This window comes from Ziziphus jujuba, chromosome 10 (genome assembly GCF_031755915.1).
Source record: "Ziziphus jujuba cultivar Dongzao chromosome 10, ASM3175591v1".
Classification (NCBI taxonomy): domain Eukaryota; kingdom Viridiplantae; phylum Streptophyta; class Magnoliopsida; order Rosales; family Rhamnaceae; genus Ziziphus; species Ziziphus jujuba.
The window spans coordinates 3,846,847-3,873,504 of NC_083388.1; the positions used below are offsets into that span (position 1 = coordinate 3,846,847).

Here is a 26,658-nt window from a genome sequence, read left to right on the forward strand (position 1 = left end):
AAGTTGAAGAGCTATCAAATAATCATTGGACGATTTCTGACTCTATCTAATGGTATGTCTATTATGTCAGGGGTAAATTGTTCAAGAGTATCGGGACTTGATCTTGACATAAGAAGATTGCAGGGCATTCATGGTCTTGAAATGTTGTTGAAAAGATCTCAAGTTCTAAATCTACATAGATCAAATGTTGTGAATAATCTTGTTTGTGAATTAGATCCAGAGGGTTTCCACAGTTGAAGTATCTCATAATTAAGAACAATGATGAAATGGTATACATCATTAATGCCATGGAGCAAAATCATCCTTGCTCTGCTTTTCTAAGCTTGGATACATTATATCTTGCGAAACTAATGAACCTGGAAAAGATATGCCATGGAAAACTCTCAACAGATTCTTTTGGCAAATTGAGAGTTATAAAGTGAGAGATTGTGATAGATTGGAGAATCTCCTCTCATTCTCCATTGCCGAACAGTTGAGGAAATCGAATTTGTAAAATGTAAGAAGCTGAGAGAGGTAGTTACTTATTTAAGGGAAAATGATTCTTGCATCGTTCCTGCTGATGCTAAATTTGAGTTTCCTCAATTACACTCTTTGACAATGGAATCTTCATTAAAGCTTGTTCATTTCTTCCATTCTGAGTTCGAGACTGGTTTCACAAGCCAAAGGAATGGATCGACATCCATACCCTTATTCAATACCATGGTATAGTTCTCCTCTAAACTTCAACTTCTAGTTAATCAAATTTCCAAGTTCATGTTTGTAACTTAATATGTTAGTTCTAAGTATTGACAAAATTGAAATTGATATTTTTACAGGTTTCATTTCCTAGCTTGACGTATTTGTCATCGACCACTCAGAAGCGTTATGGCCAGACGAACTTCCAGAAACATTTAACATGCAGAATCTAACAACCTTGAAGGTTAGCGGCTGTAATAGTTTAAAGCATCTATCATCTTTTGCAATGGCCACAAGGTATCTCAATGTAATCTTGTGGAAGAGGTACTAATCATAGATGATATAAGAGACTTAGAAAAGCATGGATAAGAAACCTCTTCCCAATTTAAAATTTTTATAACTCTAGACCTCCCAAAACTCGAAAGTTTTTGCTGCAAAAGTTGGCTTAAGTTCCTATCCCTGGAGGAACTGAATATAGATGCTTGTCCAAAATTGGAAGTTTGTAGGTTTACTTGCAGAGCTAAAGAAATTAGAAATCCTCTACCTTTCTCATTGTGGAGTTGCCAAGAGAAATAGGACAATTAACTCGCTTGCGGATGCTAAATTTAAGAAATTGTCCTAAACTTGAAATGATCCAACCTAATATTTTTTCAACTTTGATAAGTTTAGAAGAGTTGAAAATTGAGAATTGTTTCCCAAAATGGAAACTGAAGGAGTCAGCGGTGAAAAGAGTTTTGAATGTCTTTCCGAGTTGAAGAATTTGGCTCATTTATCCACTTTACGCCTAGCTATACCAGATTTCAATAGCTTGCCAAAAGATATGTTTCGTACAAAATTGGAATGATATAATATAAATATAGGAGAACATGAGCTCTTGCTTGAGAAATTTGAAATTTCAAGAAAGTTGAACCTCAAGTTCCACACAAGCAGTCTATTAGATGACCATGCAGGCCTTAAAATGTTAATGAAAGAGTCAGAAGAATTGGGTTTAACTGAATTAGAGAGTCTCAACAATGTTGTTTATGATCTAATTGGGAGGGTTTCCACAATTGAAGTTCTTTGGGTTCCCAAATAATGTTGGAATTAAATACGTCATCAACTCAATGGAGGAGATTCATCCTTGCGGTGCCTTTGTAAGTTTGGAGCGTTTGGTTCTTGAAAAACCGGAGAACCTTGAAAAGCTCTGTCATGGGAAACTCACAGAGAAGTGTTTTAGAAAATTAAGAGAGATAGATGTGAGTAACTGTAACAGATTGAAGAGTCTTTTCACACTATCTCAAGCAAAAGCCCTTTTGAAACTTAAAAAAATCAGAGTAGCTGTATGCAATACAATTGAGGAGATGGTTATCCATAAAATAGAAGATGATAACCAAAACATTAGCAACAAAGCTGCTCATAAGATTGAGTTTCCTGAACTATATTCCTTGAAGCTGAAATCTCTACTGAAATTTCTACAAGTTTTTACTGAGAGGAAGACAAACGGCACATGTCAGAGTAGAGAGGAGGAATTGGCTACAAATTTTGGCATATTCTTTTACAACGAAAAGGTCTATTCTTTACATATATACTCTCAAAATATATATACTTTTTTATCATTTTGCTTTATTAGTTAGTGTTGCTAATAGTTTGACATGGTTCACGGGGTGAGCAAGAAAGTTTATATTGCATATTTGGTTTCTTAAATTCAATTATTATATGGTTTTTTAGTTTCTTATTAATCATCATTTTCTCAGGTTAAATTTCCCAAGTTGAAAACAATATTGAAACTAGAGGGGATTGCTACCCTGAATGCGATATGGAATTGTCAATATAAAGGCCAACTTGGAGACAATCAAGAATACGCTGGAATAGCTTCCTGTTTGGAAGGATTAAAACTGACTAAGCTGCCTCGGTTGATGCATTTATGGGAGGAGGATTACCACCCAGGAAGAGTCTTCTACAATTTGAAATTTCTATTTGTAAATGGATGTGACAGGTTGCAGAAATTAGTCCCATTCTCAATATCTTTCGAAAATATGACACTTCTTGTAGTGAGAAAATGCCAGGGAATTGAGAATTTAGTAACATCCTCAACAGCAAAAAGTTTAATACAACTGAAAGGAATGCTTATAAGTGAATGCAAAAGAATGATACAAATAATTGGAGGTTACAAAGGAAGTGATGAAACAGAAGAAAGTGAAATTGTTTTCGATCAATTGGAAGTTTTGGAACTTGATAATCTACCAAGCCTCAAGAGTTTCTATTCAGGGGATAATCATTTGAAATTTCCAAACTTGAAAGAGGTAATTGTGAGATCTTGCTGTCAGATGCTGAATTTCTGCAGTGGAAAAGTAAGCACTCCAAAAGTGAAGAGATTAATATTTAGTGGAGTGACAATGATCAAGGAAGATGAAGATGACAGTGATGAGGATTCTTTAGAATGGAATGATGAAAATGATAATGAAGACTGAGATTTTAATTAGGAGTACAGTGATCAGCAAACTATGCATTTGAAGGAGGGGGATATTAATGCCACCATTAGACAATTATCAGAAAGCAGCTCAGTTGATACTTGATATTTAGTGTTTCTTTTAGAACAAGGCACAAAACCAACGCTTCATCCACGAACCCACTCATCATTTTTTCTTTTTCTTTTTTAGCTTTTTTTTTTTTTTCGCTTTTTTTTTTTTTTTTTTTATCAATTGCTTGGTTATATTCATGGTCACTCTTTTACCTTTCAATTCAACTCTTTCATGGGATCAGATGTTGTGAATATGTCGTAAATTTGGAAAATTATTAAAAGAAGAAGAAGGAGGAGGAGGAGAACCTACCAATCTTACATTTCGCCAAAATTTTTAGTCATATTGTTTTGATAAATCCAGATATTAGATATATATTGGGGATTATATATCTGTTTTTAAATGTTCTCACAAAAAAAAAAAAAAAAAAAAGGCAAATTAATTATTATTTTACTATTAATATGACATCATTTTTCTTTTTCTTTTTTTTTTTCTTTTTTTGTTTGTTTTGGGGGGGGGGGGGCGCGGCTTTCAATACTTTCATGTTTTCTTTTGGTTCGTAAAGGATGCTCTTATATACATTATAGAATTAGTGAGGCTATGTTGAAAGTGAGACTTGTAAGAGATCATGACGGATATCTTTTCAATGCTCATCCTCAACTTTTAGATACTTGAAACTTCAATATATCTTTAACTTGTACAATTGCTGCTTTTGGCAAGTATTCATGTTTTGGGCCAATGTGAATTCATGTAAATTTTCTCATACATTATATAGAACTTTTTTTTTTTTTTTAACTGAATAATCCATGAATGCTGAATTATTTTATATTAATTTGGGGTTTGATTGCAGGTGTGGAAGTGCTTTCCTCTGCAACTGCTGTTGATGAAGGTTCTTTGTGAACTTTGTGATTTATACCTCTCAATATTAGTGTTTATCAATTGAAAAAGTGTGAATGCTTGTGCGAATAAGAAAGAAAAATATAGCTACATTCATTCATTATAATACTTCTGTTCTCCCCCATTTTGGTGTTGACAATATGTTTTTTTATCCTCTGTACAATACTATTCATTGAGGATCTATTATTGGGGAATTTGGTCCAATACCCCTATTGGAAGACTCTTAAGGAAATTTACCCACTCGGTTCTCAATCTTTTTCTTTTGCCCTCTTATTTTTCAATATTCCTAAAGTATCCTTTTCAAATATCAAAAGAAAAATAGAAGGAAAATGGTCCATTCACGAACTATGAAGAAAAGAGGAAGACAAAAAAGCTCTAAGATCTTCTCTCTCTCTCTCTCTCTCTCTCTCTCTCTTTGGGTGCGATCCCGTCTCTCTCTCTATCTCAATCATTGGTAAGTTTATCTTGTTGAAATTTTTAGGTTTTAGTTTGAGGGTTAGGTTTATTCGAGATTATTTGTTACGTTTGTTCACGTTCTTCATTTTTCATTTATCACAAACTTTGATCCTTCTCCTGGTAATCCTTCTCTATTTTTAATTCTTCTTTTGGTAATCATTTCTCTATTTCTCTTTTCAAACCCACCTATTGCTTGTTTGTATACATCTGTCAAAATCAGATTTGAAGTTCTTACTGGGTTTCTCTGTTTCTTTTTTTTTTTTCTTTTTTTTTTAGTGAAATCCTTTGGTGAGTACAGAGAAAGAGGAATTAAGGCAAATACCTTGAAGAATTGCACAAGATAATTCATGCTGTCATCTGTGCTGATCTCATAGTGAAGAAATCTTATAAGGAACCACCCCAGGACACTATAAACGTTTATGGTACACCTCCCTGCATTTTTCTGATCAAAAATTCAAAACCCACCACTTATCGGTCGAATATTTTCTCAAGGCTTTACAATTTTTGTTTCAATCTTTTATTGCTAATTCATTTTTTGATTGTAGACCTCACTTTAGGCCATCCCCCCCCCCCCCCCCCCCCTTTCCCCCCCTTTGTTTTTGTGAGCAAAGACTAAAAGAACCATAATAATGGTAGTGAATAGAGAAATGATAAAAATAAACAACAAGCATCCCATTTACTATTTCATTCTTGCTACAACATATATGTTTTCTTAATGTTTAAATTTTTGTGAGGTTGATAATTATTGAATGTTATCTGGTCTTGTGTTTGAATGTCTTAACATTATATAATGTTGTCTAGCAAAGAAAATATTTAGTTTAAATCCTAAGCAAATACCTGCATATTTAATTTTGCCTAACATATGTGTTGGAAGTGGAGTGAGAAGATGGAAGTGAGGAAGAGACTAAGAGACTTAGAGGTGAAAAAGGGTCCTAGGCACAGTTGGATCGAGCTTAACAATAGAGTTCATGGATTTTCTGTTGCAGATAAAACTCATCCTCATTGTACCATGATAGATGCAATTTTGGAGTCCCATGGAGATTCCCCTGGGGTCTTATTCCACGCCTTATGATGAAAGGGGGGTCGGTGTGGTGTAAAGTGAAGATTGAGGGAAGTAAAGCAAAATTCCCTTATGGGGTATTCTGTAGCTAGTGTTTCACTGGCTATAGTATTCACTGGCTTTCAAGGAATGGAATATTATCAAGCACCCTTCACTATTTCGGATAGTATTCATGGTTCTACCTTTTTCTTAGCAACTGGCTTTCATGGTTGTTATGTGATTATAAGTACTCTTTTCTGGATCGTATGTGGTATTTGCCAATATCTTGATCAACTGTGAACTAGTGAGTCAAAATTACTTGTGTCTGTTAAGCTACCATGTAGCTGCATTGTCGATAGATCTTTGTCCTCTTTTTGCGGAAAGAATAATATATAGATATGTGCAGGATGTAAACCTCACCAGATGCATATGGGACATGAAAGACTCTTGTATGATCAAACTTTCTCACTCCACATCCATACATATCTTTTAAATATTAATATATAGATATATGTAGGAGTAAATATGTTTACATTACAATTGTTGCTTGTTCAATGCATCTTGCTTTCCGTAAAGGGCTTCATCTCTCAGCTAAAATATACTGTTATGTCTGACTAGGACAAGCTATGATTTTTTTTTTCCCTCTCAAACCTTGGCAAAACAAAACATGTACATATTACCTTGTTTTCATTCTATACGTGTGAATTGGTTCAACTTTACATTTTCTTACATTAGATTACCATATCATATGCATATATATTTGTACACACACTTGAAGTACCTAGGCATATATGTATATATTAACTCTATTGTCCAATCTGATTATGTTTCTATGCCAATAATGGATACTCATTCTAATATTATCTTATCATAATCTCTTTGACCATGTTTTAATCATAATCTCATTAACCATGTTTTATTAGCTGTGTATCTATCTTTGATATGCTTGGAAATTTATTGTTATTTAGATGCCAGCAGAATATATACGACAAGTAGAGAACTTTTTACTGAAATTACTACTTAAAAGGCTTACCTTCAAATGCCTTACAGTCAAATCCTAGATATTTTTATTTTTATCTATCATATATATATATATATATATGTAGATAGGAGATAGTTGTGTTTCTTGATCAAAGAAATGGAATTATCTCCTTTGAAAGTCGAATTCTTATTGAACATCGGCATGGAAGGCCATTGAAGAATGCCATGCATGTTTTTTTGTTACTGGTGAAGTTCAACATCAATATTAGATTTGTTACATGTGTTGATGGTGTGATGAATGATTATGGGGGTCTAATCCCCCTCATTTTATTCTTCTTTCTTTAGTATAGAAACAATGAGCTCCAACTTACTTTTTTGTGCCAATATCTGTGAACTTGCAATTAATACAATGTCTTTAATAAATGCATTTTGTGTATAACTTAACATGTAGATAACGAGCATGTTAAAGATAATTTGGTTATATATGCTAAATGCTGAGTTATACTGATAATATGCAAGTTTGGTTATATATACTATGTATATTATATTTATTCTGTTTTGTTCTACTTTGAGATTAAACTACCTTTAGTTTCTCTTTGTAGCTAGGTTTGATCATATAACGTTAGAAAAAAAAAAAAAGTTAGTTACTTGGTTACATGAATGACTTTCTTTGTTTGTTTTTCCTTTTATAAACAAAGAATCTGACGATAGTTGCTCTCTTTCTTTGTTTGATAGGTTCAACTTAAAGAAGCTCACATATGAAGAAAGGAAGAACCATTTAATTGAAGGATTGACTAAATTTGGGCGGTGGCATAAATTTTCAAAGGTACATAGCTTAAATTTTTCTCCCTAATTTTGTTTTTATTTTTGATGAAGTATGGAAGAATGTGAATTTTTTATGCTGAGAAATGTGGATTTTGTATGCTGGAAGAATTATATGTTGTGTTTTTTTGTATGCTAGAAGTATGGAGATTGAAGACTGAATTGTGGAGAATAGAAATTGAAGTTTTGGAAGAATTGTTTGTTTTGTTTGGTTTTTTAATTGTATATCCTATTTAACTTGAAGTTTTATTTTGTTTATTTGCATTACAAGATCATATGAATGGTTACATTGTCATATTCTCCATCAACTAGCTAAAGCAAAATTCTAAGTAAATTAGCTCATAATGTATATCAAGTGTGCAATATCTTTGTCCCCAAAATTCATATTTATGTAGACTCATATATAATGTGCATCATAGTTTTGTTCACATATTATTTAATATATTATATAAGTTGTTTCATATATTCAAAGTCTAAATACACTACTATATCTTGGTTGTTTACTTTTTTTTTTTTTTTAAATTTTAAGCATTTTATCCTCCTAATGGAGCTCTCTTATGTTAACTATAATTTAGAGGAAATGGATTTTGTTATGTCCATGAGAGAAAATAACTTAATAACCTTTTGCTTTATTCTTTTATTTGACATTCTCTAAATTATTACCATATAGTTTTGTATGTTATCGGTGTTTGATTTGTTTACTTAAAGAGCTTTTCTTTTATGATGTCTAACCTTTTTGTATAAACTTTTCTTTGGGAACATGGATACAACCTTTTTTCTTTGGGGACATGTTTACAACCTTTCTTTATCATAGTGTTGGGAATGAGGAGTGTACTTGATTAGGCTGGTAAAATTTCTGTCTGAAAGTCTTTGCACACTTTTCAATTTATTAGAGTTGATTTTCTCTAGATTGCATTATTCATTTCATAAGCACCTTTATCTGGGAGTCACTGAAACATATTATTCATTTAAATTTGATAGATAATGCACATGCCGTATAGAGAATCCTGGCTTTCCTTGTATCCATGCAATTGCAGCATGTAAGCATCGACATATTTCTCCATATATCCTTTGCTCAACGCATTACTCAGTTGACTCACTCCGTGATGCATATTCAGAAACCATATATCCACTTGGAGATAAATGTTAGTGGCATGCTCTAGATGATGCCATAAACCAGCTTGTACTTCCACCTAAGATTGGCAAACAGTCAGGAAGACCAAGAAAGAAGAGGATTCAATCAAGGAAAGGAGTGTCATCAATATAGATGCGGGAGATACAAACAAATTGGTCACAGCAACCGATCATGCTCAGCCGCCATACCTCTTAATAGCACTGCCAACACACAGCACCATTCAACTGAAGGACCATAAATCGTTCTACGCTATATTAAGACAATGGGGGCATGTTATGTGGTATGTGTGTGTTATGCAATGTAGTAAGAAATGCAGTTAGTAGCTCAACTGTGTAACGTGTGTTTTGGCATAATAGACGTTGGTTTTATGTGTTGTTTGGTTGGAAAAGTCATCTGTCATATTGTGTTGATAAAATATAAATGACCCTAAAAAGAAAAAAAAACCCCAAAAGTTTGGAAAAAGTTCTCAAATTGGCAAAAATAATTGATTACCGTAGGTTTCATCGGTAATTACCGAAACCCCTGTGGTAATCATATTTTTCCAATTTTTTGGCCCCCACAAGTCCCCTAATGTGTGTTAAATGCAACAACATGCAAAATATACATTCTTTAATGATCCTAAGGAGAAAAAACCCCAAAATTTTTGGAAAAATTTTCAAATTGGCACAAAAATTTGATTACCATGGGGCCTTCGATAATTACCGATGAAACCTACGGTAATCAATTTATACTTGCTAGAAAAATTACCGTAGAAATCATCGATAATTACCGAAACCCCTATGGTAATCACATTCGACAACTTTTTTAGCCCCCACAAGTCTCCTAATGTGTGTTAAAAGGAACAACATGCAAAATATACATTGTTCAATGATCCTAAGGAGAAAAAACCCCAAAAGTTCTAAAAAATTTCTCAAATTGGCACAAAAATTTGATTACCGTAGGGCCTTCGGTAATTACCAATGAAACCTACGAATCAATTTATACTTGCTGGAAACATTACCGAAGGTTTCATCAGTAATTACCGAAACCCCTGTGGTAATCACATTTTACCAATTTTTTGGTCCCCACAAGTCCCCTAATGTGTGTTAAATGCAAAAACATGCAAAATATATGTTCTTCAATGATCTTAAGGAGAAAAAATCCCAAAAGTTTTGAAAAAGTTCTCAAATTGGCAAAAAAAAATTGATTACCGTAGGGCCTTCGTTAATTACTGAAAAACCCTTTGGTAATTTTTCCAGCAAGTATAAATTGATTACCGTAGGCTTCATCGGTAATTACAGAAGGCCCTACAAATAATCAAATTTTTGTGCCAATTTAGAACTTTTTCAGAACTTTTGGACTTTTTCTCCTTAAGATCATTGAAGAATGTATATTTTGCATGTTTTTGCATTTAACACACATTAGAGGACTTGTGGGGGCCAAAAAATTGGTAAAATATGATTACCACAGGGGTTTCGGTAATTACCGATGAAACCTTCGGTAATTTTTCTAGCAAGTATAAATTGATTACCATAGGTTTCATCGGTAATTACCGAAGGCCCTATGGTAATCAAATTTTTGTGCCAATTTGAGAACTTTTTCAGAACTTTTAGGGTTTTTTCTCCTTAGGATCATTGAAGAATGTGAGATCCCACATCGGTTAGAAATGGGAACGAAACACTCCATATAAGTGGGTGTGGATACCTTACCCTTGAGAAGCCTTTTAAAACCTTAAGGGTTGGGTTGTAAAAGGATTCCCTAGGCCCAAAGAGGACAATATCTCATGCGGGTGGTTTGGGCTGTCACAGATGGTATCAGAGCCGGACCCGGATCAGTGTGCCAGCGAGGACACTGGGCCCCAAGGGTGGAGGATTGTGAGATCCCACATCGGTTGGAAAGAGAAACGAAACACTCCATATAAGTGGGTGTGGATTCCTTTCTCTTGAGAGGCCTTTTAAAACCTTGAGGGCTGGGTTGTAAGAGAATTTTCTAGGCCCAAAGAGGACAATATCTTATGCGGGTGGTCTGGGCTGTCACAGATGGTATCAGAACCGGACCCAGATCGGTGTGCCAACGAGGACGCTGGGCCCCAAGCGGGGAGGATTGTGAGATCCCACATCGGTTGGAAAGGGGAACGAAACACTCCATATAAGTGGGTGTGGCTACTTTTCCCTTGAGAAGCCTTTTAAAACCTTGAGGATTGGGTTGTAAGAGGATTCCCCAGGCCCAAAGAGGACAATATCTCATGCGAGTGGTCTGGGCTGTCACAAAAAATGTATATTTTGCATGTTTATGCATTTTACATATATTAGGGGACTTGTGGAGTCAAAAAATTGGTAAAATGTGATAACCATAGGGGTTTCAGTAATTATCGATGAAACCTATGGTAATTTTTTCAGCAACTACAAATTGATTACCGTAGGTTTCATCGGTAATTACCGAAGGCCCTATGGTAATCAAAAACCAAATGACGTTGCTCGCCATTAAAACAGCAACTGAAGATCTACCAAAACCATCAAATGGACCAAAATTGAAATCTAGAACCAAAGGACTAATTAGGAAGCAAACCATATTCCCAGCTATGGCTCCCAAAGCCCCAAAGAGAACATTCAATTGCTTCTTCAACCTCCTCGATCCAGATTTTTCAAAAGAAACCTTGGCAAGCAACATCAAAAACTTGAAAACACCCACAAATCCCAGTAGTATCGGAACAAAATCGTCATTTGCTAAAGACCCAGATTCTTCCGATCCACCATTCAAGTATTTCTGAAGCAACAAAGAAGAAATAACAACAAGCGAGAAGGTAAAAGCATTCCGATACTCTTAGAAATAAAGGCAAGATTGAAGATGGACATCGTCGAGCATTAGCTTGAAGATCTGAGCATTGCTTTCATTGAACTCAAACCTGTTGTCCTTGGATTTGGTCATTTTTCTAATCTCAGCATTGGTTTCGGATGAAAACCCAGAAGCTGAATCAGAGGAGCCACAAAAGATTTCCTTGTATTGGATCTAAAATAAAGGACATCCAGGTCTTTTAAAATTTTTTTAAGGGTGTAATGGATATTAAAGGATGAAACAAAAAAGTTTACCAGTGCAAGGGTATATATCATCATGGCCCTTCTAAAGAGGACATTGGGCCAAATTCCCCTCTATTATTCTGTTTCGAGCTAATGGATCAGTTTGCTCAATCACAATCTTGCTCTGTTTGTGTTTCACTTTCTTTCTGTACTCTAGGTCAAAGAATGTTATGGCCCAATAAATAAACGGCGTCGTTCGTCAGCGAGAGACACAACTAGCAGTCTAGCACAACTAACCTGGCCTGTTTGTTACCGGCCTCTCATCATTTATGCTTCTAATTACACCCCATTAGTTAGCCTGTGTACACCCTGATTATTTGAAGGTAGTATATGAATACAAAGTCGTACTTAAGTCTCTTTTTCAAAGTTATTTGTGAAACAATTATAAATTGGTTTGGTTTATTTATTTGTTTTTTCATTTAAACCGTTGAGAATAGCTAGATGTAAAGTGGATAAATAAGCCAAAGTCTTTAATTTTGAAAGACTGGTTCTGAATAGACTTTATACTTATAGGCTTGCTCCAATGGTTGTAACTTGTACCATTTACACACCTCTAAGTCCAACATCCAATCCTTGACTTAGGTAAAAAATCCCGCTCCCCATTGTTGTAATCCAAAAAAGGGAAAGACTGGCTTTACCGTATCACCAATAACTCCTTCTAATTCTTCCATCCTGTAAAACTATTCTACATACTCAACTCTTCTAAACTTATCAAGCTCAGTACGATATTCGGCTCAGTCCTTTCCAGTTTACAAGGAGGAAAATTTCTCAAACCTAACAAGCTTAAACAAGCTAATTGTTCGGCAACTCCATAATATCTAATGAGAAACGTGAAGGATTTCCAAGTTCCTTAGCTCCCCAAGAAAATCTACAACTTCCAATTTTGGACAACAATCTATCTTCAGTTCCTCTAAAGATAGGAACTTTAGCAAACTTTTGGAGTAAAACCTTTTGAGGTTTGGGAGATCTTCTACACATAAGGTTTTAGATTGGGGAGCCCTTTCTTATCCATCCCTTCTAAGTCTCTTATGTCATTTACGAGTATTGCATTCTCCATAGTACTACATTGACATACCTCTAGACGCTCAAGCTGCACTAGGTTGTTGAGAGTGACACTTATTGTTGCTGTCATGTAGTTTAATTTTATGGTTATTTATTTATCCTTGTTTCTATTTTGCTGAGTTGTAACAATGTTTTTGATAAATATCTGATGTATTACATAGCCAAGATATGGTTTGTTGGACTGTTTTGCAAGAATGTTGAAATATATTTTTTTCTTGAATGAAAATATCCAAAGCTATTTTTCTCTGCTTGTCCACCATTTTTCTGTGTTTTAACTCTCTAAAAGCCAACATAGGCTTCTGACCATAGCAAAAGATGACAGATGCTTTAAACTATTACAATGGTTATGAGTGAAGATTATTAGATTCTACCAGTTAAATGTTTCTGGAAGTTGGTCTGGTGATAACATTTCGGAGCTGAGTGTGGATAATTTCAAATACTTCAAGCTAGGAAATGCAACCTGCTAAGAGATCAATTTCAATTTTTTCAGTACTTAAAACTAATATATGGATTAATATACTCATGAATTGATATTATTAACTTATTTTTATGGAAGTAACAAGCTTTGAAGTTTGAAGAATTATACCATTGTACTGAATAGAGGTATAGGATGTCCATCTTTCATCCGACTTGTGAAGGTAGTCTCCAATTCATCATGGAAAGATATGAATGAGCTTCAATGATGATTCCACTATCAAAGAGCATAGTTAAGGAAACTCATACTTACCAGTGACTTCAATAGGAATAATGCAGGGTTCAGAAGGAAACTCAATACTCTATCAGCATCTTACATTTAACAACTTAGATTTCCTCAAGTTGTATGAAGAATGAGAAGAGATTCTTTAATCTATCACAATCTCTCACTTTTACAACACTAAGTTTGCCAAAAGAATCTGCTGAGAGTTTGCCATGGAATATCTTTTCCAGGTTCATCATTTTATCAAGATACAATAACTCCAAACTTGGAAAAGTAGAGCAAGAATGATTTTTCTCCATGGAATTGATGATGTATACCAATTCATCATTCTTCACAATTATAAGATTCTTCAACTATGGAAGACCCTATGGATCTGAACCATAAACAGTATTTTTTCACACCTTTTGATCTATGCAGATTGAGAACTTTAGATCTTTTCAACAACATTTCAAGACCATGATCATCTCTCAATCTTCTTATGTCAAGCTCAAGTCTTAAAATTGTTGAGCAATTTGATCTGGCCATAAAAGACATATTGTACAAGTTTGCTGCAAATCTTCCTATTAATATTTTATATGTCTTCAACTTCATACAAGTCTTTTGGCATAATGTACCACCAAGGCTGGTAGCCTAGTGGAAGGAAGCTACTTAGCCTTCACATCTGCGAGTCCAGGAGTTGAGATTCGAGTCTTACAAGCCCCGCTATTGCCTCGGATGGTCCCATGCTGTGTATTCGCGTGGTGCAGGGCTCCGGTCTGATGCCAATGATACTACGCACCAGGAGGCATCTTTTTTCGTGGAAGCAAAAAAAAAAAAAAAAAAAAAAGTCTTTGGGCATAATGTTAAAATCAAGTATGTGTGTATGTAAAGTGCTCAATTGAGACAGATTCTTTAACTCAATAAGGTTAGCATTTCTTCTGTCACAGTAGAGTCCATTCATATCCCATCTTGTAAAGCTCTTTTCCAAAGCCATATACTTACCAAACTCCAAGTAGTCGGTGAAAAAGTGTTATATGAATAATAAGATGCATATGATCTTCAAATTTGGTCAGCAACATAATCCTGCACTCTGTAAGAGAAAATTAATTAGGCAGATTATGTTGTCATTCTCTGCATTTTTCTCATGCATGTTCTTTCTTTTGGTGATTCTCCACATATGATTCTCTTACAGATATCTGAACGTTTTCAAAAAGCGTGACTGATTTTCAATCATATTTGTATCATATATACTTGGAGCATGCGAAGTAGGTTAAACCAGGGACAAATCATGCATGCTGAAATAATAAAAGCAAGTTTGGTCAAACATTTTGGGCTTAAAAACTAGTTTCATGTGAAAACACCACCAAGAACTATTTTCACAAAATAAAAGAAAGATAAATACCATAAACATACACATCGATTGCAATGAGTTACAAGAAATCAATAGTTCGTAAAACGATATGATCGATTGTTTTGTTATATCAGAGAACAAAGTGCAAATTGTGTTACAAATTAATAGCATTAGATTAACCTAAATAACAATTTATTTCGATGAATTACCTAACTAACAATTTACTTGTCTTTGGGTCAGATTGTTTATATGTATATATATGGCATTTGGGAGAAATGCAATTAATTTAGAAAAATATATGGTGTGAGATGTGACCTAAACTGTCCAAAAGGGAAGTGACCCATGTGGGAGAAGAATGGGCCTCCAGTCTTCCAAATAATGGGCAGAGAATAACACAAGAATTTGATGTGTGAATGTCAGATGTTCAAGACAAATTGTTTGGGTTTGGACAGTAATAATAATAATAATAATAATAATAATAATACTAAATCCAAAAGAAATAAAAGATAAAAACAGGCCCAACTCATCAGACTGAGATGACACCTCAACTACCAACTTAATAATATTATAAATTTCTCATACAATTCCTTTGATTGTCTGTACGTGGTATATCAGAAACAGAGAACATGTGCCAAGTAGTTTTCATGGTTTATTTTTTCCTTTTTTAAAGTTTCTCAATGGTATGAACTTTTTATAGTGAGAAAAACTAAAAATTTCTAGATACAAATCTCAAAACTCAAACTAGAAGTTACTTATAAGAAAAGGGTAGATTTTAAATTTTCCTTAGACTTGTAAAATTGCTTATAAAGATAAGAACCATTTTTATTTTTTTTTTATTCTTAGCCTAAATTCTGTTAGGCTGCATTTTGGAGACTTTTGGATTTTGAAGTGTCGGTTTCCAAACATTGTGGGACCTAAACTTTGGAAAACAAACAACAAGTATGTAAATTTTGGCCATTATATTAAAACATATTGAATAATCTGACATATGGAAAATCTTCATACTTTTAAAGATGTTTTAGATCTCCATTTTTCCCCAACCCCAATTTTATAATTCATTTTTATTTTGAAACTTAAAAGCAAAATGGAATGGAAGCTGATAAAGACATGTTATCAGCAGAGTGATGCAAGCTAAAGCTAGTTTTATCAAAAAAGACTAACAAGACTTTGATTTGCCACTTCGTAAATAAATATTATATGCTTCTCTCTAAGAATCCCTCAAAACCATATAATATATACTAGTAGTATTATAATTCTTTAACACCGACACTTCAAATTTTGTTAATTTTGTTTCATTTCCATTTGTTTTTCTTTTGTTGGAAAACGTGGAATATTTTTACTTGCTGTAACCAGCTTGTTCTCTCATCTCCCTAGTTATTATTTTATTCACACAATTTGTTTCTAAGGAGTAAATTTTCATTCTCCTGTCAAATTCCCATCTCTCATTATCTATATGTAATTCAATATTTCTGGATATGTAATTTTCATGAATTTTTTTTTTCTTTTTTTAAGCTAAGAGTATATAATGTTGTTTCTAGACCATTTATTCCCTTCTATTATTATTTAAACATATATTTTTTTACTGATCTGAATTGCCAATGTAGTGACAAAAACTATAAATATGTTGAGACCATATCTTAAATTCGATTTAGCCAAAACTTGACATTTTTATTAAAAATGAAATAAAATAAACAAATAAATAAATTATCAAACATAAAAACAAATAGACAGCAATAATGAGACACGTACAACAATGAAGGCAACAGGACACCCAATTTAATAGCCCTTGTATATACACAATCTCTGCATCACAAGAACGTGGCCAGCTGCAGTAGAAGGTGTTCGAAGTGTATAAATCATGGATGGAATAATTATATTTTACCCTTTTTTATTCTACTACCATAGAAGGAGTAATATCTTTATAATATCTTTTGGCAATTTGGTTTAGCAGTTTGTTTCAAATTAAACCTAATTAATGGCTGGTTAACTTTTTTTTTTTTTTTCCCCCAAACAATTATTGAGAGTTTTCTTGGTTGAGACAATATTGTGTTTTACAACCAAAAGGAATAAAACTAAAAGGGTGATGACTCTGATGGAAATCTACGAAAGACAACTTGGTTTTTGGTAGTTTTTGGTAGTTACTCTTTTGAACATGTTGTTTATGCTTTTTCTCTTTACGACAAACCTATCAGGACAAGTTGCTTTAAAAGTTTCCATAATCAAATACACACACACACACATACTGATTAGGAGGACAATTATGAGTGTCTTTTGAGCTTTAAAAAAAAAATTGGTGACTTTCCCAATGGTCTTACAGCTTTCATCTACTCTGATTACATGTATATTTTTTTACACACATTATGATTACAGTGTCTACACACTCTCTCTCACTCACAAACCCACATTGATTCAAGTAAACAAAAAAGGTTTAGGAGACAGATAATGACACTTCTAATGCAAGTAAGCCTGAGAAACTTTTTTAATTCTAATCTTTGGAAATCCCATAAAATATTGTTACCCTTCAAAAAGTGACAAAATAGATCACAGCAAAACCAGTAAAAGTTGAGTTTCGATTGGAAGGGAAATTTACAGAACATGTTTCACATTATTATAGGATGCAAATGATTGAGATAGAAAGCGTGAAAAATGATATAAGGATGTTCCCAAGATGCCCTTTCCACTCAGTAAATTAAAAGTACTTGTCAAGGAAGGTCTAGGATAAATGATAAAAAGTGGTCCTTCCATAGTTTATGCCATTTATAACAATCTTCACTACACTGGATAAAAAGCTGATGCGGCAATCATTTGAACTTGTCCTTTTCAACTAAATTTAATGTGATAGATTCAAATATTAGGATGTAAATCATGCTTTAGCAACAGCAAAAAGATGTATTTTCCTTTGGAGTTCAATTTTTATTGATATTGGATAAAGAGATTTAAACTCAGGATCATTGTCTGAAAAACCAGTGATTTTGCCACTTGCCTATTTCTGTAAGGACTTACAAGGTTCAATTTCACTTGGATTGAATGTTGTAAAACAGGGAAATTCAGTAGGCTTCCAATACTTTTCAGAAAAAATGCACCGTATATTTGTTGACAGTCTATGAAAAGTCCTCTTCATGCTCTATATAATTAAATTTAGTTCTGAAAATGATACACACTGAGAAAGAAGCCTAAAAAGATATTCAATGCTAAATAAATTGCAATTACAATTCACACCTTTTTTTTTTTTTTTTTTTTTGGTTGGTTTATCCATGAGTTTATTTCCCACAATGTAGGAGAAACTACAAATGGCAAACCACCAAAGAAAGAAAAAGAACAAAATTTGACAATTTCCAACAATCTATTTGAAGAAAAATAACAGGATCACCTTGTCTAAATGATACTCGCTGTTTTTCTGCTTCTTTCTTGAAAGTTGATTCCGTATAATGTGTTTCAAACAGTAACAGCAAAATTTTCTTCTGTAGCTTCTATTTTTTACTTGAGCTATCAAAGATATTTGCTGAGATAAGGAATAGGAAGAACTTCTTCCGCCGACATGATGAATATAAATTACTTGAAATCGACAATGGCGCATATAACCCCCCACTTACATATTTTGTTGTAGAGGAGAAAGACGAGGAATGACAAACAATATAGGATTGTGTCAATTTTAATGTAAAATAAATAAGGGATTATGCCTCTAGATTATGGTGCCAACGTAGCCAAATCCTGCAATGAGGAAGGTAATCGTTTGGAGGAAGAGGTATATGAAGTAGTTGTTCTTCCCGTGCACGAAATCATAGCATCCACAGAAGAAGAGGAAAACTCCAAAACCAAGCTCCAACAGATGAAGTCTGTCATTGTTTAACCATGAAGCAACAACAAAATGTTAGAAGTTCAAAAGCAAACAAAAAATAATAATAATAAAAATAAAAATAAACTAGTTAATCAATCATTTTAAGCATTCTTCTTCAATCTTATGTTTGCAAACAGATCAACTCTTTTAATACTCATATAGATTTCCCAGCTCAAATGCTGTCATAGCAGTAAAGTAATGATCATGTACCTATCCCCAAACTTGAATTTTGGTATTCTTAAAATTTTGGCACCAGTTTTGTTCTTGGCAGCCTCTGCTGCTTTCTTCTTGAGAACATCTCCTAATTTTTCAGTGACAACCCATTCATTGGCTCTCCCTGCTTCTAGCAGACCAATCAAAGTTGCCTTGGTTCGGTGCAAAGACATAACATTCTCAAAAAGGATCCAGTAAAATAAAAGGTGAATTGACCTGCAAAGTTGAAGAAGAATGTTTCAACTTTTTTTGCTCAAAGGAAGAAGAAACGTGTAGCATATGAAGAAAAGCATTGCAGAGTACACCAGACCTTGGAGTTCCAACCGAATTGAGAATGGTGATAATTGAAGGAATATAAACAGCTCCCCAAATCGGTACATAAACTTCAGGAACCAATATGGTAAGGGGAAGTACAACACAGTAGAAAAAAAAGGTAACCATATGGGCTATGATTTTCCTCACAAAGAAGAAACTGTATATGACATACACTTTCTTCCAGAATGTGACTTTCTGCAGAAATACATTCAAAAATAAACCATTAGAAGAAACTATTAGTGAGGAGAAGTAACATTAATTGGCAATCTTAAATAATCCAGAAACAGTATAAATATCAGAAAAATCAAAGCTAACCTTATTCTTTACAATCTCCATCACCATTTTCCTGAATAGATTAGCAGGACCACAAGACCATCGGTGCTGCTGGAAACGGAAGGCTTTGAAAGTACTAGGAAGTTCACTTTTTACCTACAATGGATATAATGGGTAAGACATTAATTAATTAATTATAATTCTATAGCTTGTTAACCAAGGCAAGTTACATAAAAAGAAAAAGAAAACATATTCTTGAGTTAGCACAAGGCTCTTAGTCATGCTCCAACTACTATATACGGATGGTCACTAAAAATACAATGCTGTTTATCAGTTTAAGCATAGTTGAATTCTGTAGTAGTATTTAAAGAATATACCTGTAGGTCACCAAGGTAGACAAATTTCCATCCCTTGAGACCAGCACGAACAGCAAGATCCATATCCTCCACCGTGGTTCTGTCTTTCCACCCACCTGCATCATTGATAGCAGCAATTCTCCAAACACCAGCAGTGCCTGCAGCACATTCACTTCTCAGATTAAAATTATGACTACCATTTGCAAGTAGCTGTTCTTAGACTTAACCCCCTTAAAAAGTGAAGCATTTACTTCCAGAGTTTAATGCCATCTACTTGTTTTGAAATTCATAATCTTGGCAGAGACACAAGTCTAATCAACCATTAACCAAGCACAATAAAAGAATACCAAAATTTGGACACCCAACTACTCATATAGAGTTTTCATTTACAAATTAGGACCCAAAATTAATGACAGATTATGACATTCTATCGTTAATATTAACATCTTTAACTGCAAACTTGTTACGGGGGGGAAAAAAAAAAGGTATCTTTGAGTCACGTTTTGCAGTCTCTGGGTCCATTTATTTTTTACCAAAATTGCTCACCGGTTGAAATTTCTCTCTGTAGATGAGGGTCCCTATCAAGTGGCAGCTTTACAACCAATTCTTAGCAAATATCATCCAAATGGGCAGAAAAATTTAGACCTCATTTTAAACTTTGCATTACTTTTAGTCATAAGGAAGAATCAAATTTACCATTGAAGCCAAAGAATGCATGTGTTGCTGAACCAACTTCTTGCTCAACTGTGAAATGATAATCCAATGACATCTCTTGCATCCTTGTCAACAGGCACTCATCAGCATTCACTGCAAAAACCAACCCCTCCATTATCAAACATCATACAACATTACCATATTATTCCATATGCAAACGAAAATGTGTAATTTTTTATTTATTTATTTTTAATATAAGAAAGTAAATAAATAAATAAAAATAAAACAAAATCACAATAATTCAAGATCAGATTATGGAGTTGGGGGTGGCCCCCACGGCACACGACAATACTATGATTGATGAGTTGGCCGGCCCTCATTGGCTGGTGAGCCAATAATAGAAAAACGAAAATCCATCACATTTAAAAAGTTAGCAGACCCTTCCTGTCCTCACGTGACACAAATGAGAGTCCACCACGTCATCGAGAGCACGAGAATCCAAGTGTCGGTTGGCAGGGAGTGAGGGTCCACCACAAGGCTTACTGTAGAACCCCTTCTTTTTTTTTATTTTTCACTTTATTAAAAAAATATTACAATATTACGGCGAGCACGTGGTGGAGAGTGGAGCAGCCAAGCTAAAACTAAACCATATCTTAAAATGACGATTTTACCACTAAACATTTTGAGAGTTGACTGTTTGATCCGTACTATCCGGGTTCTTTGATAAAGGCGACCACAAACTACTTTCTTTTTCCACTAAAATGACAAACCTACCCCCTGATTGCTAGCACTATTCACGGCAGTGAACCCGCAAGCAAGCAAAGGAATGATAGCGACTTTGACCCCTAAGTTTAGGACACTTGCGTCATTTCAGCTATATTAACAACGACAGATAATAACACTAAACCAGCATTAAATACGTCTTAGAAAAAAACGAAACCTGCATTAAATGCGAAATACATTTAATGTGAGGGACATTTATGTCCACACAAAGAAATATGTAAAACCCCCGTCAATAAACTCAATAAACATTAAGATTAAACAAAGTAAGTAAAATAAATGATAAAATAAAATCCCAACAAAAAGAAAAAAGAAAAAAAACCCAAACGCTTACTAACTAATCATCACATTTTTATGTGGACTAGTGGGGGTAGCTAGAGTAGGTGCTATTCAAATTTTCATCCTTTATTTATTTATTTATTTTTGGTATCGTTAATATTCTGAATTTACTTTGAGATGGTGTGTACCCCAATGATCAGAGATGTAGGATTACCGGGGTGACCAAGTGTCAAAATCATGGTGGCCAAGTAAGGCTGCCCCCAAGTGGTCCCACCCCGTGATTGATGGGTTTACTTCCTTTTATAATGGGTCCCTATTTGTCCCCATTGCAGTTTTGCACCCAGTTCCGCCGACGAAAACAGTAAAAACAGAACAATGGAATAAAAAATCAAAAAAACAAAATTTACCCCCCAAAAAATAAAAACAAAAAACAATCAAAAAAGACCACCGACAGTCCAATATTATTAAAAAAAAAAAAAAAAAGGGAAGAAAATCAAGCACATTAATTAAATTAGCATAATCAGAGGCTAAAAATAAAAACTGAAAGAAAATGTTGGATTTTTAAGTATTTATGAGAGTAGATTTTATTATAAAGTTTGGGGGAGTCAATTACCAAATCTCCACCGGGCTTGAACCAAAGCAATGTCGGGGTTGTTGACCAAGAAAGGGATAGCTCGTTTCAAAAAGTCAGGCTCTGGTCTAAAATCAGCGTCGAAAATGGCCACGTACTCGCAGTGTTTCACATACCCTCTCTTTAATCCTTCTTTCAGAGCCCCTGCTTTGTACCCCGTTCTGTTTTCTCTTATTTGGTACGTTATATTTATGCCTTTGCTTGCCCATCTCTGGCACTCCACTTCCACCATTTGCTACCAAAGAAAGAAAATTTCCCATTTCACAAAATGTAAAAAACACTTTTTTATTTATAAGATCACAAAAAAAACTTTTATGTTATACCTTGATTGTTGGGTCTGTTGAATCGTCTAACACTTGGATCACAAGTCGATCGGACGGCCATGAAAGTCCACATGCAGCACCAATAGAGATCTTGTAAACCTGACCCAAATAACCATAACAAAATACATGAAATAAAAAAACATATAAAGTTGCTTGCTTTTAGGCTTTTTTTCTTTTTCTTTTTTGTTTTTTTTTCCTATAAACCCAGAAGTAAAAATGAATCACGGAAAACAGAGAGAAACAGAACCAACCTCTTTTTCATTGAACATGGGGATTTGGATTAGAACAACAGGGAAATTTGAGTTGCCCATTTCCACATCTTCTTGAATGGGCTCGTAGTTGTAGCGTTTTTCTGGTTTCTTCCAGAAGAGTTTGACCAGAATGATAACAATACCCATGTAAACCCTCTCAAAGAAAAGCATGAGAGACATGGCTAAAGATACATAAACCATGAGGTTTAGCAGGGGAACTATCAATGGCTCTTTGATTAGCTCCCACATCATACCAATTTGGCCTGTAATGTCGTATCCATAGCCCTGGAATGTCTCCGGGATGAGGATTTTGCTTGAAGTTTCAGCCATCCCTCCTCTCTCTCTCTCTCTCTCTCTCAACAGAGCATACACAGAGGAAAACAGAGGATTTGAGAATGAAGAAGGAAAAAAAGCTTCAAATTGCACTAATTTCCAACAACACCTAGATCTCTTTCTTATTTCTATCACTCTCACTCTCACTCAACAAATGACAGATTGAATTGTGAAGAAAATGAGCTGAAATGGGTTTGGCTCAAAGCCCTTTATATGGTAAGAAAAACAGCCACCCAAAAGAACCTTGATTACAAGGAAACTCAGAGAAAAAAAGAATGAGATCTCTCTTTCCTTCTCTCTCTCTCAATCTGTTTCTAGAGATGGAAAGTACAGGAAAGTTTGAACTTTTCTATAGTTCCAAAGCCTCCTATTCCTCACAAATCTCAAGCTGTGCCAACCAATATACTTCTGCTTTCTTTGCTATCAAAATGAAGCAGATACAGAAGAGTATTGAGGCAGAGTGAGAGAAAGAGAGAGTGAGGAACAGAGAGAGAAAAGGGGCTACTTTTATAGTCAGATTTGGTCCTGTTTGGATTTTTGTATTTATTTGCACACAATGTATTTGTTAAGTTTTTATTGCCAGCTTATATATTTAGATTCCAAAATTAATCTCTTTTTATGTTTTAAAAGATAAATAAAAATAAAAAACTTTTTTTTTTTTTCTGTATATCAAATCCTCTGGACTTTTTCATGATAAAAAAAAAAAAGAAAAAAAAAGAAAAAAATCGTCTGGACTTTTAACTGCTTACTCTAACTGTGAGTCAGCTTTTTATTACTGTGGGACTTGCAAAACATGCTGCCCTACCAAACCCAAGAATAATAAAAAGTGAATTGACTAATTTGTCCTTACACTCGAGAAATACAATCATTTCTGTTTTCATGTTTTTGTTTTTTGTTCCATAATTTTTTATTCTTGAAATAGAAAAAGAAAAACTAGAATCATTGATGAATGCATTATTATACGTAGCGATCAATAGAATATTAATTCTTATTTTGATTTTTTGTTAAGAGTTTTGCGTAGATAGGATTTGTTCCGATGATAAATCTCCTTATGAGTCGATGGAAATTAGCAGTGGCATAATTGGTCAAGATGAGTATAGAGTGTCCGAGGGGTGGAATTATTAATTTTCAAGATAGAATAATGAGATTCAAAAGGGCTATATCCAAGCTCGGCTTTAGCTATGATAGTTTGAGCATGAGGATCAAGTTTTGAGGGTAAGCATTCATCCAAATTATATGTTCTACTTCATTATATTGGTTATGGAACACCATAGAGATTGGCCAACAAGGAATAGATCAACCCGAATTACATGTGGAAGTTCGAGGATAAAGTAGACTAAGAAGTTCCTAGGCTATGTTCTTTATGTATTCCAAGATCAACATTTAGGCAGATCAATCTTACTTTGAGGAATCAGCATATGACAAAGTTTTGTACCGAACCTAGATATCTTAATATTGTAATCCAACCCATTAAAATTGAAAGGAAAGCTAGTTTCCTTGAGGAACAAAAAACAAACACATGCCAAAAAAAGTCTATAAATACCTCTTTATATTTCATTCACCAGGTACCCACATGAAAAAACCTAATATTACTTTTGCATTCGAAGTATGACTTAAGCACCAAAGTGTTTTTAGCTGATGTGCCTAGACTTTCCCAATAGAGATCTTTTTCTTTTTTTTTTTCTTTTTTTTTTTTTTTGGTTTAATTAACAACTTAATCTAATATCTCTACATAACACTAAAAAATTACCTGAAATCTTCTATATGTATAAGGTTTGTGTTATTTATTTATTGTCTAGACCTCATAAATTATACAAAATATATTCATAAATTTCATTTAAATATCATATCATTTTATCTTTAATAAGGTTTTATACTTTCTTTTTTGCATTACGACAAAAAGACTCGAGTACTTCTTTGTTTTATCGACAAACAAAAGAAATTCCAGTTAAGTTCATCGTTTCCAGTGAAGAGAAAAAAACATGGAAATATGGATTTATAGAAAAACATGAAATAGAACCTTTATTTCTTTCTTGATTAGGCTAAAACACGTGAGCAAACACCAAAACTTGATTACGGAATTTGAAAAATCCTACCCTTGTGGTCCAAATATGCTTCAGATAGCATATGCTGAAAGCATAATAATGGTACTTTTTGAAAATTGCTATGTTATAATGGTCAAACCCAATAAAATGCTAGTCAACTTTACAAAGGACGTGTCTTTAAAAAAAATAAAAATAATAACATAAAATAAAGTTTTAACTCAATTGCTTATGCAATTAAAAGTTTTCATTTCATTTCCCCAAAAAAAAAAAAAAAATTCCAACCGAGAGGGCTAATTCTGAAATTTGAAGCGATTTTCACAAAATTCAAAAAGTACCTCTTTATATATATATATATATATATATAAGCCTCTTCAATTTAATTAGAAATATAAATATAAAACAAAATAATAATAACACTATTATAATAATCATTGAAAAAAATTATTGTATAACAGAAGTATAACATTTTTTTTTTTATACTGTGAAAGAAAAAAGTATAAGTAAAGGATTAAATTTATGTTGAAAGGCACTTTTAAAATTTTAATAATACTAAATTTATCAAATTTGTTAACAAAATAACATAATAGATTATATAATAATATTTATTTATTTTTTTTTAATTTATTTTTCATTAAAAATTCACATATTTATATTTAAATTATTAATAAGCTAATAAATAATACTTTAATACGTGTTAAATAAATAAATTTAGTTAATATTTTAATATCTCATAGCACTACTGTTAAAACTCTCATCTAAACCAATCCATTAATATCTGATATTTTAAAAGGCCAAATAGCAAGGCAAAGTGAAGCAAGATGTAAGCATTAAAGCGTTAGAGAGCGCAAGCTTTTCAAAAATTAAATTTTAATATTAAATTATTAAATATATATTTAAATTGGTATAAAATTAAAAGATAAAAATATAAATAATTTTTAAATTGCAAACTAAAATTTGCATAAAAAAACTTAACAAATTATAAATAAATGTAAAATAAAACATATATTTCTAATTTAAAAATAATAATGTATAAGAGTAAGATAATTTTTTTTAAAAACAAAAAATAAAAATATTAGACTTAATTACATATTTGAGATGTAAAGCGCGTGCCTTACAAGAGTAATGTCTAAAATTTCAAGTCTTGAGACATTTTTTGTGTGCTTTGTCTCAAGGTGAGCCCCGAGAGTAATACTGGACGAGTCTTTCAAAACAATTCTAACATCGTCTAGAAATTCCATACAAATAAACATTTAATATAAATAAATAAATAAATAAAAACAATTACCTTAAGTAATACCATGTGTAAACTTTGAAATGTAATAAATCTTGTAAAAATAATTCTTCGTGAAATTCTAAAAGGGAAATTACTAATTAAACTCTTAAAATTAATACATATCTAAAAAATTTATCTATAGAATTCTTTTTCTAACGAAAGATCTCTTATTTAGCACCAACAAATCTCTAGATTTAATATCAAAATTATCCCAAATTTTTAGACCATAAATATTAGAAGGAAGAGACCTATTATCAATTAAATATTTAAGTTTTCAATTCTACCATTTTCATTATGCACTTCCTCATCAACATCAACATCTTCATTTTTTATTTTCATTAAATCTTTTTCTTTTTTTTTTTTCATTATCTAGTTGGTAGTCATTAGTTAAATTTTCTATTGAATTTTCAACTACATAGTTTAAATTTTATAGTTATTTAATAACG

The 26,658-nt window shown here is 33.2% G+C and overlaps 1 protein-coding gene and 1 long non-coding RNA gene across 3 annotated transcripts; one reads left to right on the forward strand and one right to left on the reverse strand.

Moving 5' to 3' along the window:
* Positions 1–4,412: 4,412 nt before the first annotated feature.
* On the forward strand, positions 4,413–8,973 carry LOC112490721 (uncharacterized). 2 transcript variants are annotated; one of them, XR_009634634.1, is made up of 5 exons: positions 4,413–4,524; positions 4,803–4,948; positions 7,282–7,372; positions 8,350–8,408; positions 8,487–8,973. It is a non-coding gene; the product is annotated as an uncharacterized LOC112490721 (long non-coding RNA). The 2 variants fall into 2 exon arrangements; XR_009634633.1 differs by having other exon boundaries at positions 8,350–8,973.
* Positions 8,974–17,750: 8,777 nt separating this feature from the next.
* LOC107410606 (glucomannan 4-beta-mannosyltransferase 2) lies at positions 17,751–23,379 on the reverse strand. The gene is made up of 9 exons (XM_016018053.4): positions 22,562–23,379; positions 22,311–22,409; positions 21,970–22,222; positions 20,340–20,450; positions 19,665–19,801; positions 19,330–19,443; positions 19,010–19,209; positions 18,697–18,915; positions 17,751–18,484 (listed from the first exon to the last, which is right to left on the reverse strand). Exons 1-9 carry the CDS (start codon positions 22,889–22,891, stop codon positions 18,331–18,333), a joined length of 1,617 nt encoding a protein of 538 aa, XP_015873539.2. The 5' UTR covers positions 22,892–23,379; the 3' UTR covers positions 17,751–18,330.
* Positions 23,380–26,658: the final 3,279 nt, after the last annotated feature.

What these genes read in the sequence shown, in the direction of transcription:
- LOC107410606 (XM_016018053.4), bottom strand. Translation starts at nt 22,891, where the DNA reads ATGGCTGAAACTTCAAGCAAAATCCTCATCCCGGAGACATTCCAGGGC. An exon ending in TGCATTCTTTGGCTTCAATG is followed by an intron (nt 19,802 to 20,339) that starts GTAAATTTGATT and finishes AATGTGCTGCAG; the next exon opens with GCACTGCTGGTGTTTGGAGA. An exon ending in AAATTCAAGTTTGGGGATAG is followed by an intron (nt 18,485 to 18,696) that starts GTACATGATCAT and finishes AAACAATGACAG; the next exon opens with ACTTCATCTGTTGGAGCTTG.